The sequence below is a fragment of the Sturnus vulgaris genome, chromosome 4 (genome assembly GCF_052056855.1).
Source record: "Sturnus vulgaris isolate bStuVul1 chromosome 4, bStuVul1.hap1, whole genome shotgun sequence".
Taxonomy (NCBI): domain Eukaryota; kingdom Metazoa; phylum Chordata; class Aves; order Passeriformes; family Sturnidae; genus Sturnus; species Sturnus vulgaris.
The window spans coordinates 42,786,007-42,807,317 of record NC_142246.1 but is presented as its reverse complement, the minus strand read 5'-3'; the positions used below and the strand labels follow the sequence as shown (position 1 = coordinate 42,807,317).

General features: G+C 37.6%; 1 protein-coding gene across 1 annotated transcript in view; it reads right to left on the bottom strand.

Annotated features, from left to right (window-relative positions):
- DCHS2 (dachsous cadherin-related 2) overlaps positions 1-21,311 on the bottom strand; it is a 109,276-nt gene that overhangs the window by 56,378 nt on the left and 31,587 nt on the right. The window contains exons 2-3 of the mRNA XM_088164418.1: positions 9,545-9,736; positions 3,141-3,372 (exon numbers count right to left, since the gene is read on the bottom strand). Coding sequence (XP_088020544.1) covers positions 3,141-3,372; positions 9,545-9,736 — 424 coding nt within the window. The remainder of the gene's footprint in view (positions 1-3,140; positions 3,373-9,544; positions 9,737-21,311) is intronic.

Sequence of the window (21,311 nt, the reverse complement as noted above, 5' to 3'; positions counted from 1 at the left end):
AGTGCTTAAAGTGGTTTTTCTTGTGGAAAGTCTATCATCAATCAAATGAAAAACACTTCAACTTTTTCAAAAATCAAGACACAATAAATGTTTTTTATGAGTACAAGAGCATATCACAAACAATAAATGTAGTGTCTAAAGCTAAAATAGCAAACAAATATAACTAATAAAGTCTTGTTTAGAATTAAAAAAAAAAATTCAGTGGAATGTCTGTCTGGCCAATGAAAGGATGTTCTTTCCCACTCCCACTGACTTCATCTATTTACAACATCCACATGTCCTAGTGCTTGAAACAAAAGAGAGCCCCTTCAAAGTGCCTGGATGTGCCTCAACCTCATAATATTTATGTATCAAAAGCAGTATTGTTATCGTCTATATGGTGAGGAGTTGACCAGCTGGTAGGATATTTAGAACACAGCTCATAGAAAAACTAAGAGCTTTAACAAACAAGAGTCAGAAGAAAGCCATAACAGTGAAGAATTTTGGTTTCGAGTGTTATTTTACTATTTTTCCATTTCTCTTTCAAAAATTCAAAAGTTAATTTTTAGTGAGTATCCTAAGTGCAGCACTCAACAAACACTCCTGAAAAAAATCGCAGTGAGATAAATTTTCACACCAAAAAAAGAGAAATTACGTATGTCATGGACAACAGCATCATCTTGCATACAATTTTAATCATAGCGTAATGTGACAAACTGTTTGCTACTAATTATTTTAAACCTCATAGTACTGAAAATATCTCTGTCCGCATAAAATATTAAGGGCTATAATGAACATAAGTCAAAATTACTAATGCACTGAGTTTTATTTCTCCTTTCTAAATGCTCTATCAGTGAGAAAAAAAAACCCCACTTATTAAAAAAATGAAACTTATCAGGCAGGAAAATCCACAGAATTCTCCAACACCATCATCGTCCCTCTGTTTAGGTCCTCTAATAAAGAGAAGAGCAAATAAAACAGAATATGCCATACTGTAAATTAGAAAAACTTCAGAACACATCAGTAACAGACTGCACATCCATATGATCAGAAAAACAGCGACCAAACTGTAATATCATCTCATTTGGCTTTGTGGTTTGATCATCCATCTCCTGGAGAATGCCTATTCCTTTACATACTTGTCTATTGCTCTCTGTTCACAAAATGCAGCCCAGCTAACTAGATGAAGTCCCTCACATAACCTTCAGAGAGGCACAGATAAATTAGGCCATATATCAGAGCATATGAAGACAGCTTTACCACAACAAACACTGGAAAATGTCTCTGCTGTAACAAAAAAGTAAGGAGGAAGAGCTCAAAATCTCTGTGCCCTAACAGTGAGCCACTTGTTTAATCTCTCCCTGATTGCAAAACTTCTGTGTGATAAATTGGCAATATTAATGGAATTTTTTTTTGCTTAAAAAGTTTATTTTTTTCTAATAGTTTAAAAATCATTCTCCTCACCAGTGACTGAGCATAAGCACTATTGTCAGTAGATGTGGGAGAATATAAATTCAGGACAAAAAGGTCCACAGCATTAATATTAATAAGTTAAAATTAGACAGAGTCTGACCTTCTGAATTACCTAGGAGATCTGATTAAGTGCAATCAGATTCCAATCACTATAATGCTGGGAATAGTGTCTGACCTAAGAGCTTTTCTCATCATGAAATGTCAGCAATAATGACCTCAAGCAACTTCACCCTTAATTTGGTCTGCCTTTGTTAAAATACCAATGATAGATCCATGAGGTAACAGTAACTCACAAGCTTATAGTCTTCATCATGAAGCATGACATTTTTTCTATACGAAGTGCCAAATTGGAAAGTGAGGCCGAAAGGTCACAATCCAAGGAAGAAGCCTTTCAAAAGGCTTTCTTTCAGCTGAGGGTTGCTGCAAAACCAGTGCTGCTAATGTGATCCACAGGGGCTCTCTTCAACAAGCCTGATGGGACAGTTTTAAATGAGCAGTTAAATGCTTGTGGAGATCCAGCTCCCTAATTATTGACTAACCTATGTATTTTTGACATCAGTTACACCCCGAGAACCTGACTTGACAGGTAGTTAAAAGTCCACAGTTAAATAAATTCTGAAACAGTCAAGAGAAACAGCCTGACTTCCTAAGAAGATTAGTTTCTTCTGTTCATCAGAATGTTTTGGGAACTGTGTAAAAACAGACACCATTTTGAAATAATAGAACCATGCAAGATTTTGTATGCCAAAGAATATATATACACATGTACCACAGTCTAAAAAGATCTTAAAACATAGAGAATAATCTATGCCATGACCATCTGTTGATCAGGTTATATTCACATGCAAGGGCTGGCCCTCGAGAAAAATGGCAATTTCAGTTTAATCAACCACTTACTGGAAAGTACCATGGCCAGTTGTAGATGCAATGCTCATGTTCTCTTCAGCTGATGCTGACAACTATTTTAATGTTAGAAAGGTGACAACAGAGGCTGCTTTGTAGCAACAGGAAGTGTAATTCAATCTGCAAGATTCATCCTGTCTTTGAAAAAACTAACACAGATTTGGTTTTGCCATAATTGGTTTTCTGCTCTCATCATCACTCCTTCATTGAACCTCTCTCCAGAAGGATGAGGTAAGAAAGGAAAGTAAAGAATGAGGATCAGAAAGTAAAATGCAGAAAAAGACACTTACAAAGCTAAACATTGAGTCAAACAGGGAGGCAAATATGCCTTGTAAGACTGAGCAGAATGAGGACTCAGCACAGTACAAAGGAAGATTAGAAGAGAAACAGAGAAAAAATGAAAGGACAAGCATCTTGAAGGGTGTTTTATTGGTCTTCAAGAGTAAGCCCTAAGAATTTCAGAAATGCAGATATTTTTGTAAAAAATTAATGTTTTATTATTTCTAACAATGATCAACAGATTTAGGGCTGAAAATAGTGATTAAGTGGTATGCTGCTTGCCCTTCATTTTACTGGAATGTACGATGTTTTCCATTCTTCTGCTTATTCCAGTGAATGCAAAGGTTTCATGTTAAACCTAAATCTTCCATCTACCTCTAAAATTATTTTCCATCAGAATCTAAGTTTCATCCGCATGACATGACTCCAAATACAAAAAGCATCATCAAGAAAAATACATATCTTGTATAATTATCACCTTTCTGAATCATAGATTCATACATTACCTGTGGATGTATCCACTGTGAAAAAAGAAGAAAATTCTCCTGGAACCAGCTCATATGTGACAATGCCAAATATTCCTGAATCTCTGTCTATGGCAACAACATTGATGATTTCTGTTCCCAGCTGTGTGTGACTGCTGATACTTGTCACATAGATGTCTTGTTCAAAAACAGGTTGATTGTCATTAATATCTTCTATCTCAATGTGAACAAAAGCTTGGGCACTCAGACCACCCTGTTGGATAAATAAGAAAAAAAGACCAAAAATCAAGATCAATTTTTAAAATAGGCTGGTACACAACTGGCTTCAATCCATCATTAGGAAATAGAACATGCTGCAACAATATTGTTCAATGAAAATGTCCGTCAAAAGCAACTTACAGTATCTGCAATACCCCAAAACAGTGCACACATAAGCAAGCTACATGCTCAGCACAACACCAAGGGCTGATTGAGTACATAAAATAATACAGCTTCTCTACAACGGTGAGGTCTGAACACAAAGTTTTGCTTATGCTAACGAGCACCACACATAAAAAACCTTGCTAGTCTAACCTCATATGCTTCTGCCGACATCATCAACACCCCACCTATCCTACACAGATAAAAGTCAGGGCTTTATGCCCCAGAAAGACATGCCCCTCAGGTGACTATGGTGCTACATAAAGCAGAAATAACTTCTCTCTATAAGACTTTCAGATGTAAAAGCAGGACCATCATAATGGTGAATATGAGGCTTTTTCAACCAGGCACACAGACTAAAACAGTGCAGGACAGCCAAAAGCTGACCTGTCAGGCTGCTGTCCATGAGACCTATACTCAGTTTACTGAGAGATGGCCTACAAAAGCCCACTAAAATACCACATGAGACCACATTTAGCCTTCCTCAGGAGTGAAACTGGAGAAGAAGCAGGAGCAACTGCAAGCTGGCTTATCGGACCGGGCTACAGAAAAATATTGATTTGCTATGACAAAGCACTGAATTTTGTGACAATCTTCAAAAAAACCTCCGTTATGGGGGTGCTGCAGTGTAGACCCCACAGACACCTGAGTGAAACAAATGGCAATTTACTTCTCAGAGGACTCCCTCCATGAGTTTTGAGGGGTTCATGTTCCAAGATAATTTTACAGCCATAGGAAGCACAAGCATTTTTAAAAGAAAGCAGGTCACTGTGGCAGAAATAACAGTAAAGACTGGGGCACTGGCATGTTCAGAGGCACAAGGAAGCACAGGCATGTACAGTCTGCAAGTGCTTTATACAATACTTTAAAATACAGATGGAGAAAGAAACCTGAGCTCTTCAAAGTCACACTGAGCGTGCTGTCACTTAGAGAAACTGCTGGCACAGATCAGATGTTCATGCATACACATGACAAACTATGCTGAGCTAGCGCAAACTTCATAATGCAGTCACAGTAGCCGTGATACAAAGGAAACCAAGCCAATGCAAAACCAACTATGTTGCATAATTCTTCAATCCAATTGTTCACATCAATTATTTTTAAACCTGATCTTCATTAAACTATCCAAGGATTCAGACTGGTTATGGCTCCTTTACCCTGCCATATAACAATCTCCCACAAAATTATTTTTGAGGGTTTGCTTAGTACGTCCACAGGTTCAGACTTATTAAAAAAAAAAAAAATGTATATACTATCAGCATTTCCTTCCACATTTTCACTGTGATTTTTGCTTTGTCCTGGTTTTGCTTTTTCTTCTGTGTTGTAATGTTGCCTCTATTGGGTGCAGTGACATTCCCATAAAGGGTCAAGTAAGTGGAAAATTAAGATGATCTTGTGCATCATGTGTCTGTGTTTCACCCACAAACAAGATCTATCCCACATCCCCCTGGTGTGCTTCTGAAGAAAAGAAGGCATGGCATGCTTCCAGGGCTCATGCTGCTGCACAGGCAGCCAGCAGCTAGGACTCTTGCCTGGGGACCAGGACTCTAAAGAATGGCCATCAGCCTAAAAATTACTGGGATTGCCATGAAACCCCACACCAATACGGAGAAATGGAAATGGCAGTGAGCCCAGTGCCAGCACCCCCACTTCAGGGCAAGCCCGTTCCCCAGTACCTTGATTTCCATGATCAGGAAAACCCTGTACAGGAGCTAAAAGGGAAGGCAGGGGAAAGGGAAGGAATGTGCTCTGCTCACTGTCAGATGATGCTCTGTGTGTCCACAGCTTTCAGGTATTTTAGAACAGGAATAAGAAGTAATTTTAAGGGCAGAGGACCAGGGAAAGAAGTGAGGTCAAGAATAAAAAGCATCTAAAAAAGATGGTTGGAACAGCATGAAACTAAACTCACAAGAGCTTGTGTTAAACTGTTTCTTTCAAGCTTCATTATTGCTAAACAGACATGAAAAAAACACCAAACCCCACTCTTCAGTCAATTTGGATTTGTGCTGCAGAGTTATGTAAAGACTGAAAAGTCTTTTGAAATTGATTAACTCTAAGTATGTAAGGAAATCTATTCTCTAAGAAGATTGACTAAATTTTACGATGGAGGCAGAACTTTCTTTTCCTGACGAAGCCATATATACCTTCACATGCCAAGTGTGATATTTACTTAATAACTTGTGATATTAACTGGTTATGGCCTAATTCTTGCTCTGACAACTGAAAAAAGTATCATTCCAATTGAGAAGGAACTAAAACTCTTTCTATTTCTAACGATGTGGATATACTTCATCTACTCAGAAACAAGCAAAACCTAGATCTTCCAAGAGATGTAGGCTACCTTTATATGAAGTCTATTGTTGACAGAAAATTACATTTGTCAAAACATGTTAACAAGTAACAGGAAGCCACAGCTATTTATTTTAAAATCCCTTATCTCAAATGTTCAAGTATTTTTAACTACTCTTGTACTCTAATGCAACAAAAAGTCACAATTACAACTTCTCTGTCAGAGTCCTGAGGGTTATGTCCTTTGTGGAAGAGAATGGGAACATAAACTACCATCAAGTAAAAATAACAAGTAATGTTTTCATTACTTCAGAAAGATCAAATTTGTGTGAATAGCTAAAGATATTAGTAGACCTCTTTATCAAGTCTTTAAAAAAAAGTCCTGCCTCTGGCAGGGGAAATTCTTTGTCTTAAAAAGCAGAAATTATGCTATTTTGAGCAGCTGTATTTCTTCATCTCGGTGCTGTAAAATGCTTAAAACTCCATCAAGATTTTCATCATAGTCTCCAAAGTTTTCTTAGTGAACCATGCTGTCAAAGTTTTGTTCCAACTGAACTGTTAGATACAGAATCTCTGACATAAAGGCTTTTTTTTTTTTTAAACCTAAAGGATATGCCATCTTGAAGTTGTAATGCCGTCAAAGTGGAGAGATGTCTCCAATTAATTCAAAAGCCTGAAGTTCTTCAGAAGCTTTGCCTGTGAGTGTCAAGTGTTTATATCTAGGTTTCAATTGCTCCAGTATAAAAGACAAAGAAAATTGGATAGCCAGGGTGGATTACAAAAAAACAAGAGACAAAGTGTCTCTCTATGCAGAAAGGCAGTAAGAGAGTCACTAACACACCTGCTGATGGTGTACTGAACCTTTTGCAGTGATGATGAAGCAGCTGAAAAACTGAAAACCTACCATTTCATATAGAAGGGACAAGTACAGTTTTTTTCATCTTTGCTTAATCAGTGGGAGGGCTCCCACAAGCTCCCACAGGATGTTTATTTAAAAACAGGTTAACAGACGCTGTTTTCCACCTGCCTCTCCATGGGCTCTTGTGTGCAACTTAAGTTCACTTCTTACATTTTCTACACAATGCATAAAAGACATGACTGACAAGCTCTAAAGCCATGTAATGGAATAGCCAGGAACAGGTGAAGGAACGGATAGTTTTGCTGTAAGATAAACTGCACACCACCTGGAAAATATTTTATTTTCCTCCTCATTTCTAATTAACATTCCATCTAATTAACTTTTCATCTCTCTACCCTCCTTTGTCAGAAATGACCCTTCATTCTCCCACTCTCTTTTCTGTGCACATTTATCCCCCGATCACACCCACTAATTTGAGCCACATACCTAACATCTTCAATCGACCAAAATCAGCAGCAGAATGTCAGAAAATCAAATAAATATCCTACTACAATTCTGCTTTAAAGGTTAAGAGTTGATCAGCATAAGTTCAGGTATACTGACAATTTTTAAAAGCTGATATTGAATTTAGGTGCTTTAGTATTTAGGTGTCAGATGGACAAGCTTCTACAAAGTCCTGACTTTCAGTAAAGTAGATCAAGCCTTGCTTCTCACAAACAAGGCACTAAGAAACTGAACCTTTCTCCCCATTATTGAGCTTCTGAAAACACAAGATCCATAAATGGAGATAAATGACAGAGCAATTTAAAAATTAAATACTCTATAGTTTCAACGCATTGGCTCTTTTCCTTTAACTTGAGGTAAGATTTATCAATAGAGCAGTAATTTAACTAAAAAAAATAAGGCATCAAGCTTTTTTCATGCAAACATATTTTCTTTCAGATTTTCAAAATAATTTTTTGTACCAGACTGAATATTTTAGAAACTTTTCAGACTTTTATTGCTATTGTCCAGCTCTTACATACCCTTTATTAATGACTAATCTTGATATTCCAGACATATGTATGTGTCCTTCGCATTTATACAGCTTCAAAACATGTGAATGAGAGGAAAAATGAAATCATGAAGTATAGCAGAATGCATAATTTTCTGCTGTTACACATTCCAATACAGACTGCTTTACTCTTCAAAGTTTGGATATCTGTACTCAAGTATAAATTTTGAAGACAGAAATCATATACAAGTGAAATTCCAAAATGGTCAGATAGAACTACCTCTGCTATAGACATTACAGGCACTGTCCTGAAAAATCCCACTCTTATATTCTTATATTAAAATCACAGAATGGTTTGAGTAGGAAGAGACCTTTCAAAGGCTGTCCAGTCCAAGCCTTCTGCAATGAGCAGAGTCAAGTTATTAGACATTCAAATCAGATGAGTATGGAAACAAATATACAAATATATTTATGTCATTTTTGTTCCTCTAAAGAAATCTAAGAGGGAGAAAAAGCACACAGCTAAAGACAATATTAATAAAATAATATTTCTGTAGCCTCTGAAATTAAGACAATTGTGACAGCTAAAGAAAAATACATTATACAACTAATACACAAATATCTGAATTCAACAAAGCAGAGATATACTCTGAACGGCTACATTATTAAAATGAAATAATTAATACAACCATCAACTGCAGCTATTTAAATTAATCTACTCATGAGTATGGCAATCATAGTTCACTAAGTTTATTCAGTGTATAATAATAAAAACTACAGGCATTTAAATGAAAAATACAGCATTTCTAGCACAACTGCATTTTTAAAAAGTTATAGTAGATACACTTAGGACATTATCTTAAATGCAAGTTTAATATTCAAAGTAAGAAATAAAAACTGCATAGCCTGAAATAATTGAATTTCAGTGTTTTTCAGGACAAATTGTACTGCAAAATGTGACCTGAATAACATTTGAAAAGTATCCTTATGTTAATTTTAACATTTGAAGGCAACCAATAACCTTTTCTTCGGCTTCTTCACAATTCACTATTAAGCTGAAGATGGTAAAGACAAGTAAGAACTCGGCCTCACAATGCAAACCACTTCAGACTGCAAATCACAATGCAAATCACAAAATTAGTATTTTGTAATGAAAATAATATAATGAATCATTTTCTTCCATTATTTTTCTGGAGTTTACTAGCAAAATATTTTGTTACATGGCATGGTAGGCAAGCTATCTAATGTTCCCACCACAACAAATGTCTCCTCATCTTCCTGCCAGGATCTGCAATGGACTATTTTAGGCACATACAACTACCCTGCCCTTACTGTACCATGAATACCCACTTTCAAGCACCAGATCTTGTAAAGTGGGAAAACTTTCAGACATGCAGCTGCAAGGAGGCTTCACCCAGCCACAGCAGCAGCAATGGCCTCAGCCAGCTAGAAAGGACAAGGAATTTACCCAGGAAAGTCACTGTCACCCACAGTAGCCATGCAGTTCTAGCCCACGGTACTATCTTACTACTGCTGCAGTGATCTTGAAAGCAGGGAGCAGAAATAACTTGGGAGTCCATTGGGTCCAACAGGACCAACAAGGACTAACATATCTTAGAAACATTTCTTAGAAACATTTTTCCAAACCTTATTTAGTAGCCATTGAGTATTTCACAGCCAATTTTATTTGGATAAAAACTCACAGTTCATGAGTATAATTTTCTGGTCTCTTTAAGGATGAAACAATTCATTCAAACTCATGCAATTTTTACATAGTCACTACATCATAATTCAAAAGTATACCAGACATCCAAATTTGCAAGTGCATTTGCAAATCTGGCAGAGTAGAAAGGTGAAACTTACCCCATCTGTAGCTTTTACTAAGAGATCATAAGTAGTTGGATCTCCTTCTCTGTCAATGTCTTGAGACACAAAGATCTGACCAGTGTGTGGATCAATCTGGAAAGCTTTGGATTTTTTGTAAAAATTAAATCCATCGTAAAGAGAATACTCAATTTCTCCAAACTGATCAGCATCTGCATCTGTTGCATTGACCTGCAGGGAGAAAACAGAAATAAAAATGAAGCCAGTGAAACTATAACTCATTGAAACAAAGTGTCTGTGATTTTTGAACCCATTTGTGTTGTAAAAGCAAATGTGTATACACAGAATAAATACAAACATATTCCACTACCTAAACTGGCTGCCTGCAGTTTGTAAAATATCTCAGCCTGACTGACCGTGTAATTATCAATCTTCTTCTTTTCCCGTGACTGGAAAAGCCATGCTCATTAAACCATGTCAGTAGGCCATACCTTAAACTATTTTCCCTTTATGTTTTTTTTACCAGTGGAGGCAGGTCTTATGAAAAATCACTAAGCTCTTAAGTCACAGGTCGATCAGAAAAGTGCTGCAGGACATCCCTACCTAATGTATTCTATAAGACACACCCCAGATCTTAATTTAGTTTTCACTTGAAAGAGGGCTTGGTGGCACTCATGCTTTTTGACCCACAGGTGGGTTGATTTAAACTGTATTTGATAAACACAAAAGTTTTGTAAATTGCTCCTTGAATTTTATTCCCTTAAGATCTTTGATAACAAGTGTTTTGTGCTGAGTTTGGCTCTTATCTGGCATGTTCTATTGTGATAGTTTTCACTAAATTTAGAAACATTTCAGTAGATGATAATTTATAAAAATATGTATGCATTAAGAAAGCCAGTATTTTCAGTTCTCTAATTTGTCGTTATTGGAGATACATAATTTCTCCTTTGCAATTGTTTTCCTTGTCTACTTTTTCTTTGAAAATTATAAATTCTGTGGGTTTTCCATCAGCCTGTTTGTACAAGCACAATGCCTGAAGACCTCAACAGAACTTTGGAATCTTTAGTATCACAAAGCCCAAGAGTTAGAATTGGTGGGAGCTCACAGAGAAGACCTGTGCCAGTCACTGCCTGCACTTGACAAGGCTGATAAGGTGAGACCCACAGCCATCAACCACAGACAGGGCAAAAGTAGACATCTGCACGTGCTCACCTGTACTGAAAACCACCTGGCACAGTTTTAGGTAGAGTTTCAAAAGAAACAGTCCAGGCCAGGGAGTATTCCTAGAAGTAAGTTTGGATTGGGTCATCCTGTTTGGGTGATATAAATTAACTCAGTTGCATGGACAGAAGCTGTGCCAGGTCATTTGGCCTTGGGACCCAGAACAGCCTTTGGCTGCAGCTCCTACCAGAACAAATGTGGCCATAAGGACGAGTCAGTGCCTGCATCAAAAGCTCCCTTCTTTGCCCATATAGTAATTGTTTTGGCACTAAGATACTTAACTGGGATTGAATTAAAACCAAATGAACAAAACATGTATTGGGAAGGCTGAAAACCATGGAAAGGGGGAAAGGGAAACCGCATTAAATGTGCCAATTCAAATTATGAAGTTAAAACTTATTCTAGACAAGTTACATCAATCAGAATTTTAAAATGACAGCCCAAAAGATACACGTGTTATTTTAATTATTATTTTTTGCTTGTTGTGGTTTGGTTTTCACTTGTTTTTCAGACTTTTCCACTTCTTCACGGAAATTCAAGATTTTTTTGTATTTCAGAAATATCACTGTAACTGCACCACATACCCTGTAACATTTTTCCTCCCGTAAGAAGATTTTTCACAAAGCCAAAGGCCATTAAATCAGAGTTTCTGCAAAAAAAAAAGCTCCTTTAGGGGAGCCCTGTGCTCGCAGAGCCCTTCATGCCCACTCCAGCCCTCGGTCCAACCACTCATTCTGGGCAATTTTAAGGCAAAACTCACAATCACACACAACTAAACAAAGATTCAGTCCTAAAAATGCTTTACAGCTGTATGCAAATCAAGTCTACAACATGCATATTTCTCCAGCCTCATACTTTGTTATTTCTGTCATAAAAACAAGAATAGAACATACGTTTAGTATGCTCTCAGTAATCTACCACCCTAATGTTATAGAACAATAATACACTTGGGACCTTATAAGAAAAGTATCTAAATTTATTTCTTTTGCCTGGAATCCAACAGGAGTGACAGTACTGAAATGTTCTGTCTGACTGTGCCTACATGCTGTTACATGTGTAAATGCTAAACTTTTTGCCTGCAACTGAGCACGAGTGATTAATTAGAGGTGAAATTTGAGGATGTTGTTAGAAATTTAGCTCATTACATTCAGTGACTTGTTTTCTTTGTAAATTATGCAGTCCTCAGTCCTTGAACAGTACATGTAAAGGCATAATGAGTGATGAATTAAACTAAAAATGTTTCAGTTGAAGGCAATGCAAATTTAAAGAACTAACTGTAATCAACTTCAATTACTATAATCATCTCTCAGGCAGCAGAACTAAGTGGCATGCATTTTTACAGAAAAATATAATCTTTCCCTCTGTTCAAGTACATCACATCCATTCAATTTCTACCCACTTAATAGTCCTTTTTTTAATCACTCACCATGGAACCTCTGATCCAAAGAGGGAAAATTTGGAATTAAAAGCAAATGAAAAATTTCCTGTAGCAGACAGATCTGACATTGAATGGCACTACATTTGATGTCGGGGGAGCTATTAACTATAATTATAGAATCATTTAGGCTGAAAAAAGACCCTTAAGATTATTAACTAAATGCAAGCTGATTTAGAAAGAGGAATTCAGTGAAAACATGCTAACAAATTCAAGGTTTTTGAGACAATTAAAAGATCAAGTTATTGAAAATTTTAGGCATTCAAGCACACAGTAGTCACTGTCCAAAACACATTGGGTTGTGATAGCATACTATGAGTACCAATCCTACAGAATATTTCAGCAGTTATCTGCCCAAGAGCTGTGAGTTATAGCAGCCCAAACAGGAGGAAATGAAGGCAGCAGCAGGAATTTTCACAGCGGACTGATCAAGAGTGTTCTTTCTTGGCAATATCACAAAGGTGATAGAGTTGAATGGATTTATGTGCCTTGAAGAAGTGGGAGGCAAGAGACTACCAAATATGTAACACCTCTGACAAGCCTAATACAAGACTGGAATCTTGGAGAAAAAGAAAGGAGAAAAAAAGGAAGGGTTATGCCCCCAAGGTCTTTCTCCTTTCACTAAATATATTTTCAATACAGTAAGTTGAACATCCAAGTTTTTTTCAAGGAGTTTAAACTTGGGAATAAGCTCAGGACAAAGTATTTCCCCAAGAAACATTTTTTAAAGCCAACAAGAGTCATTGTATGGATAGCTCCTGGCTGGACTTCTCCCATCAGTCATCCTTCCTGTAGCCTACATCCTTTGGTCAGCTTGTAAAATTTAGACTAAAAATCTGTCAGAGAAAAAGAGTTTCTTCTGTCCTGTTGACACTACCAATAAAGGGGTCACACTTCAGATATCCTCTCAGGAGGAGAAAACAGGGGAACCTAGAGAAATGTTGTGCAAAACAAGTAAAAAAATATGACCCACCTGTGTGATGTTCAGACAGACTAGTGCAAGAAGATAATAAATGGTGTGAAGTGGTAGACACTAAAGGGTGTAAGAAGATAAATAAAATTTATTTATCTGCCTCAGCACCCATGATTAATCCTCATGTCCCTAGTGCAGCAGGTTTAATACATGGAAATACGATATTAATACATGGATTTAATACACGGAAATAAAGCTGCAGATCCACTTGAAGTCCTAAAAGTATGAGCCTTGACTTCAAGGACAGCAACTGTTTGCTTGAGGACTTAACAGCTGCTCCTTAACAATTGCAATGACAGCAGAAAAAGCCCCATTCTTCATTCTCAAACTGGGCTGCATCTGGAAAGCCACAAATCAAAATAACAACTGGAATTAAAGCTGGTCATTCATCCGGCAGTGATGCTTTGTCAACCACCACAGTTACCAGATACTCAATAAATTCCCAGTGAGTAAGAAAATCCTTGGTCCTCATCCTTGCTCTGATACAAAATATCTCCACTGTGCTGGTCAGGTCAATGGACTTGACTAATGTCAATCTTTCTGCATTCTTTTGATCTGCTATAGGATGGAGACTACCACAGCTGAACAACTGATGCCGATTCCCCCAGCTGATTTCTGATTCACTCCAGAAATTGCCAACGGTTTTATGAAGGTGCTAAAAAGAAGCAAGTCCCATCAAAACATTCAATAATTAATTCCAAATAACCTTTCAAGTGAAAAGAGAAAAGCCTAAATGCAAGCAGAGACAAGAGTCCAGTCACTCTCTCAGTTCAAGGACAGCACGTGAAACATGGTATTCACTGTAGCCTCAACTAAACATTACATTTCGTAATTATTATAAGGCTTTTGATTTTAGCTTTTCAAACAACTACATCTGTTTCTTTTTTTTTTTTCCTGCTTGTGCCTTCATGAGCTGTACAGAAATGCCAGTGACCTACATGGTTTTAAAATAAGGTAAAACTAATCCCACTTCACATATGAATCTCTCATAAAAGATCGCACTGATTTTTATCTTCTTTATAATACACTGGTTTTTACAACATTCTCTATCTTCCCCACAACAAACAAATTAAAATAAACTTAATTTACATGATGAATGATTATGAGATCTTAGCTTTTTGCCTTCTCTGCTCTTCTGTGTATCTAACTGTTGACTGTGAACAAACCTGCCAATAAAAAATATTGACAGATCTTTGATTTACTGCTTTCAGTTAGTCTACAGAAAGCAAGAAAAATTAAAATCACTGGAGGAGAAAACAGCCTAAGTACATTACAGCATAACACTTTCATTCTGAACACCAGACACCATTCAGCAAGCCAAGTCCAGATTCAGGAAGAACTAGGCATTCCAGTCTGTATTGTAATCTGCAATTCCTGCTCTGATGCTACCAGAGCCTGAATTCACTCCAGTTTAGTACAGCTATTCCTGACATGCCTTATGTTTTGCTACCATGCCTCCTGCAAAACAGCACAAGCAAGTAGATCACTAGAAGTGAGCTAGGATCCAGAGGTGTGGGAGGCAGGTCCAACCTGGAATGCCTGACTTTATCACTTTTATTACACAGATAGGATCTGGACCACTACAAAATACAATTGTCAATATCTGAATTCATAGCAAGCAGCTGTACTGCTAGATGCCTACTTATCACATGATAGAGCAGGGTAAAGCATGTGTTTTTGGGAGTACAAAGCTTGAGTTCCAGCACTGAAAATGTCTGCTACAAGGACCATCTACTCTTTCAGTCTGTCAACAGACTGCAGACTACAATGTAGAACACAGTCTACACTGCCTTCCTTCTTATTGTGCAAATATAATCAAATTGAAAATAATCTAATTTTGTTATCTATATAACCTGAAAGAATAGAAATTGAGAGAGAATGTAATTATGAGGAGAGAAAAAGGAATTAACAGCAACTAGCAAATATTTTCATGACTAAAGCCTTATTTAATCATCAAAGGCAACTTCCCTACTTTTCAGTGAAAGAAGCTCCATCCATTTGTTAATGCTTTTCACATACTCTGCTAAAATTTTATATTTTATAACGTGCTAAAACCTTGCTATGCACAGTTAATGGTTTAAATATAAATCCATTTTTATTCATTAGTAAGTTACAGAGCCCCAAGACTGAATACCTTTGCCAAACAACAGCAGAGCACAAGAATTTCCCTATTCTGTGCTAATTGCATAAAGTAAGGAGTGATGGGTTTAAAAACTGAGAATATCTATCTCACAAATAAATATTTATACTGAATATATTATTTTAATGACACGTTTTAACTTTTAGTGGCAGGATTATTTTAGAATTATATTTAGTAAGTTGTTTTAGAAAGCACAGCTTTTGGTAGTAGCTATCTTATTTAGGGCAACTTACTATGAAAAGCAAATCAATCATGTAACTTTTATTAGTAGCATGTAATATCGTACTGAAAAATTGTTAGAATAATTCCATTTTTTGCTTAGATCAATTAACATCATTACTATATTTATAAAGCTGTAATGCGATATATTATTTAACAGAACCTAAATGATCGAACTATGTATCCAGAGTATGTGTGTGATCTTAAAACAGAATACTAATGAAAAAAAAATCTTATTATTATACTCATATCTCTGATAGACAAATAGCAGGAGAATGCTACAAAGGAGACAAGAACTCTAAGCAGAAAAGCAACCTCGCACCCAGCTGCCTTCCTTTCAGCACAGTTTTGTGCAAATGGATTTTGAGTCAGATCAAAAACAGGCTCCAATAAAAGCTCATCATAATAACTTTGTTCTTGGTGCAACATTAGATTTCCGCCAAGTCAGTTCCTGATGCAGCTGACCTGAGGCAAATGGTAAGGAGGTGGCAGGAAAACTTCAGTCCAGGTGGAGCCTAAACCCTCTTTAAGCAGTGGCATGGTCTTAAGATAGGTTAAATATGAATACTTACAAGTATTTGTGGAAACATTTTGCAAGCCCCAAAACCAGTCTGAGCTGCTAATTCCTGTCCGCAAACCACAATGCTCCAACCACTATTCCTGACTGGACTGCTACAGCTTTAGAGCTTCGTTGTGAACAAGATCACCAAGAGTAGTGGTCCATTTAAAGAAAAATAATGAAACCCAAGAAGCTTTATTTGTATAGAGTCAGATTATTGAAACTTTTTTCCTGAGTTCATTAGCAAGTATCAGTGAGCAGCCAAGATTGAAAGCTCAAAATTATTTTGCAGTCAGACTGAAAGGATTTGTTATTGCACCTTTACAGTAACCAAAGACTTTTTGTGGGTTACCTAAATTGCCATTTACAAATACACTTGTAAATTGCTGTAAATATCTACTCCTTGGGTAGATATGGTGGCTTAACACCAAGGAAAGAGTAGTATGGCAAGCCAGCTGGAGGCCTGCTGTCACTGGAGAAGAAACCCCTGAGATATCATTACTTGTCAAAAAAGCCCTTGCAAAAGGTTAACTCAGAAAATGTACAGTTTTGCTGAAGTCTAGAGAAGATGTCAGAGAGGGTCAACCCAGAGCCCGGTCCCTCTGTACTAACAGAAATCTGTACTACAGCTGTGGGTATTCCATGCAATGTATGTGGGTGTTTGCCAGAGCAGCAACTTGACTGGTCATCACCTTTCCATCAACCAGGAAGGAGCCCTCATTTAAAAAAATCCCAAGAAAACTCAAAAAAGCAAGTTGATCAAAGCTAGATTTTTTTGCATTCCTCACGGCATCAGCTGTTTCAGTTTATTTATTTCTTCAAAGTGTGGTAGGCTTCCTACTACCCATACTCTTTTTTTACAGATATTTACTTTTCGGACTGCTACCATGTCAATGAGTTAAATGACAATGTACTTGTTTAATTTACCTAGTCATCCACACACCCTTGAAAAACAGGTATTTCTGTTTCATCCATTAAAAATCAGGTTTTTAATATCTGTAGCAAATGTACTAATATAAGTTAGATAAACAGCAATATCATTATCATCATCATTTGTCCCATTTTATTTTGATCGGCATGGTGAGGTTCAAGAACAGCACTTCAAGACATGTTTTGCAGAACATAAGTAAAGGAAGGCAAAGGCTTCTATCACTTTGCATGTCTAATGCTCTGAAGCTGAATGCTCATTTAAACAGACTGCCAAATATGAACAAACACGAAATGCCTTCCAGAATCACTTCAGAAAGCTGGCCTCTTCTGTCCTTACTCCTTCTGAGTATCTGTTTAATGTGTTTATGTCCAAAATCACTGTATTAACAGTATCTTCTATCTTGGCTCTCATAAATATGGCCTGAACTACTTCCAGTTACTGCCTGCACAACATTGTATCCCTAAGTTTTAAAAGAAGAATAAACTCTATCCTAAGTAAAGCATACATTTTGTGTAACTGAAGACTTATAAATCATGTCCAATTTATATTTGGAATTAAGCAGATGAGGGCTCTCTAAGTTAATTTCTGCTCTTAAGGAAAATTTAAAACATGGCCAAACTCACAGCTTGAACATTGTACTCATAGCACTTGAGAAAAAATATTTTCATATTTTGTTCATTGTAGACTAAAAATTTGCGAGGGATCTTATATGTCTCATAATAATTGGTGCAAAAATGAAGCTTGACACAAAGTATTGAGACATTTCCCTTCTCCTTTCTTCTAAATCAGTCTTTCATATACACACCAATGTTGTTTTCTCTCTCTCCAACACTGCCTGTCTACATTTCTAGCTATTTTTACTCTACATAAGCCTCACACTCACAGAATTTAGGGGCTACCAGAGGACAATATGCAACAATAAGCAATCCTCACAAAGAACAAAAGTCACAGAACATGCAAATCTTTCCTCAATTGCATGAGATGAAGCAAACTCTGGGATAATATTGAATTTTAAAAAAAAGAATCATTTAGTAATTAATTTGGTTTGAAATACAAAACCCACTGAGAGCACAATAAATGTAACTAAATCAGCAAGATCTTAAATTTAAATTAGCTGCATATTTTACAAACACAATTCAGATGGCTCAGCTTTGAATACATGGAGGTGGCAGAGCTGCTCCCAAAGATTTAAAGGGTATCATCTATAATCCATGATGTGTAAACAACGATATGCAGAAGCATGACAAACTTACCACCACTCTAAATTTAACACAAGACAGAGCTTTTAAACACTCTGGATACTTAAAACTGAACTTACCATAAAATCGTTCCTGATCCCAAACTAAAAGTCCTGATTAATAAAAAAAACAAGAATCACACTTATTCATGCCACAAGAATTCTGTCTGTTGAAGGGCGAGTAAAATTTACCTGAACACATTATCGTGCCAACTAAGTCGTAAACATCCATAATAAAAATAATTGCATGTACACTCTCTTTCACAGGCTACAGATCTTCAAATGAATGTAGTAACATCTATATCATTCAGAATTAAGGGGCCAGAAGTACTCTATATCCTTTTCAGACCAGGCTACCTGTCTGAACGAAATCATGAGATGCACCTTTACTTCTAAAATCACTCTCTGTTCATACAGCCTCTACACACAAACCCAACTGCATGGTGGACACAAGACCAGCATGTTATACGTGCACAAGTCAGCATACACATCCAAACTGTGCACTGAGTGACAAATATTTCATTTATCACTGTGAGGGATGCACCTCCCTCAGGTGAGAACTGAGGAGCAGACTGTCCTGCTGAGCTGCACACATCCCACAGAAATGCAAAGTTACAAAAGCTTCTAGGCCAGAAGATTCCTGAACCAACTAACAGGGCCAAAGAGAAAAGGTCACAAACCTGCAGCACAAGTGGACAGCCCCCACTCCCACCATCATTACAAACTCCAATTGCTACATTCATCCTTTGTTCATGAGTTCAGAGTACTTAAATAGCATGATCCAGTATCTGACAAAACCTTAAGACCTTTACAAAATACACCCCATAACTACAGGAACATCATATGAGGGAATAGTTCAAGCACATACACAAGCACAGAGAGCGACTAAGTTTCACAGTGTAACATTTAAGAAAAGCACACTGTGTACTAGCAGCAATTTTTAATTCGTAAAAATAACAGATAGATTCAGTTCTGAGAAGGAAATGAGAGGGGCTGATGGTATAAATTTGTGTCCAGTTTGAAAGACAAGTGTCTGCTAGGGAAAGCAGGGTCTTCCCTTGAAATGGAGAAAGCAAATCCTCTCCCTCTGAATTAGTATAATTTTGAAATTAAGGGACTCTCAGGCAAAGATATGGGGATAGGAATAGCAGTTCTTTAGTAGTAACAAGGCAAACAAAACAACAGCTATGGAATTAATAACAAACAGAACAGTAACCCAGTTCCAGCCATCTCAGCTGCAGGCACTTTCCCCTTTGGTGCAGTTGCTGTCACTGATGGCAGTAGGCGCTGCCAGGCTCCTGAAGGACAGGGCAGGTATGATGAACCCCACGAGGCTGCAGAGGTGCTGGGGTGATGGCGGCTGTGTCCCAGATGGGAAGGGATGGAGGAGAAGCAGGACATTTGCAAACAGCGAACTGAACGCAGGAGGACGTCCTAGCAGACCTGAAGTGCGGGGCTCAACGGGAGGAGAAGAAAACAGCTCCTGGCATTGGGATGGCAGTGGTAACAGCGACCTTCCTCCTCCAAAGCCAAGAGTGAGCGAGAGCGAACAACTGCCCCCCATCCTCCTTTTACCTGCCTCTAATCTCGAGGTGTGCCTCTCTGCCCCCCCCTCCAAGAGAAACTCTCAAAAAAACCAGGGAGGTTCCTTGCCCCCACCACCCGCACCATCTCAAGGACCTAGCCATCAGTGCTTCTTAGCATGCATATGGAAAAAAATTCCACAGGCCAAGAGGAAAGGAAAAACCAACCCCCAACAACTGGCCACATCAGTGTTACAGACACAAGCATCCCTTTCATTAGACAAGGAATTCTCCTCCAAATAGGACACTGAAGTCCTATACTGTTCCTATTCTTCTTGCACAGCAGAAGTCAGCTGTTTTGAAGTGGCAGATGATGAAAATCAGATTGCTAGGTCCATTTTCTCAGCTCCAGAATTCTCCAAAGCCTTTTGTTTTCTCTTAGGAAAAGGAAATATTCTCTTCTGGGAACTGGTTCTGAACATTTTGGATTTAGCCCCTTCAATGATCAAAACAGTTAACCGGAATGAATTTCAGCTTCAGGGATCAGAAGAACGAGACGGTGCTGGCAAGAAGAGAAATTCTTCAGTATCTGCTCTTCAGAGACAAAAATTAGAAACATAGCAACTCCAAAAAGAAGTGTATGTCTAACTTGGCATATACAGAATTTATACATCCATAATTTTTGGGAGGATTGTGGCCTCCTTGAATATTCAGACAGTATGTCTCTAATACCAAATCACTTTATCACATGTGCTGCTTTTAGACAACCCATTCCCTATTTCCTCATTACTTTTTTCTCAAACTAATGGATGAGACTATTTGAACCATGGTATTTAAACTATAAACAGACCAGATATTCTGATTAAACCAGAAGAATCCCTGAAGTTTTGTCATATCTAGGTGCTAAATTTGTAGCCTTTAAATTTCCATTGCTGTGTAATGTTCCTCCATTTTCTGGAGAAGTTAAAAAGACACATTAGAATAGGAAACTGCTGAATAACAAGATTCTGCTCTCAAATGGCTTCCGTCTTTCATGCATATTTTTGGTACTTGTTCATGATGTTAGTTATTCTCAGCTGCCTTTATTGGAACTTTTCACCATATGGCGAATAAAGTGGCTTGTTTTTCCCAACCACTGCCATGTCATTTCATCCCTAGCCCTGGTCCTGTCCTTTCCCATACCTCCTCAGAGTGACAGCTCTCCCTCACCAGCAGCTATACAGCAAACACATAGCAACAATCTTTTAATTTAACTTTTTAAACAGTTTCTTGCTGACACCTAGCTCCTGCGAAGCAACAGAAATGGGAATTACAGCAAGTAAAGTTTCACAACAGAGCTATTGTATTTCATCCACACAAGGGGCCCTGGAGAGATCACAGAAGAGAGATGGGAATATCTGGGCTACAGTGTGTGCTCTTTCCACTTTGCACCACTGGTTTCCACTTTTCTTGTAAATACACCAGCATATTTTATTCTCAAGATCTCATTCTACTACACAGAACCAGAGATTGTTTCCTCTAGTTTGTCTCGCCACTTTACAATCTCATTTCCCCCCCTTCCTTCCCAA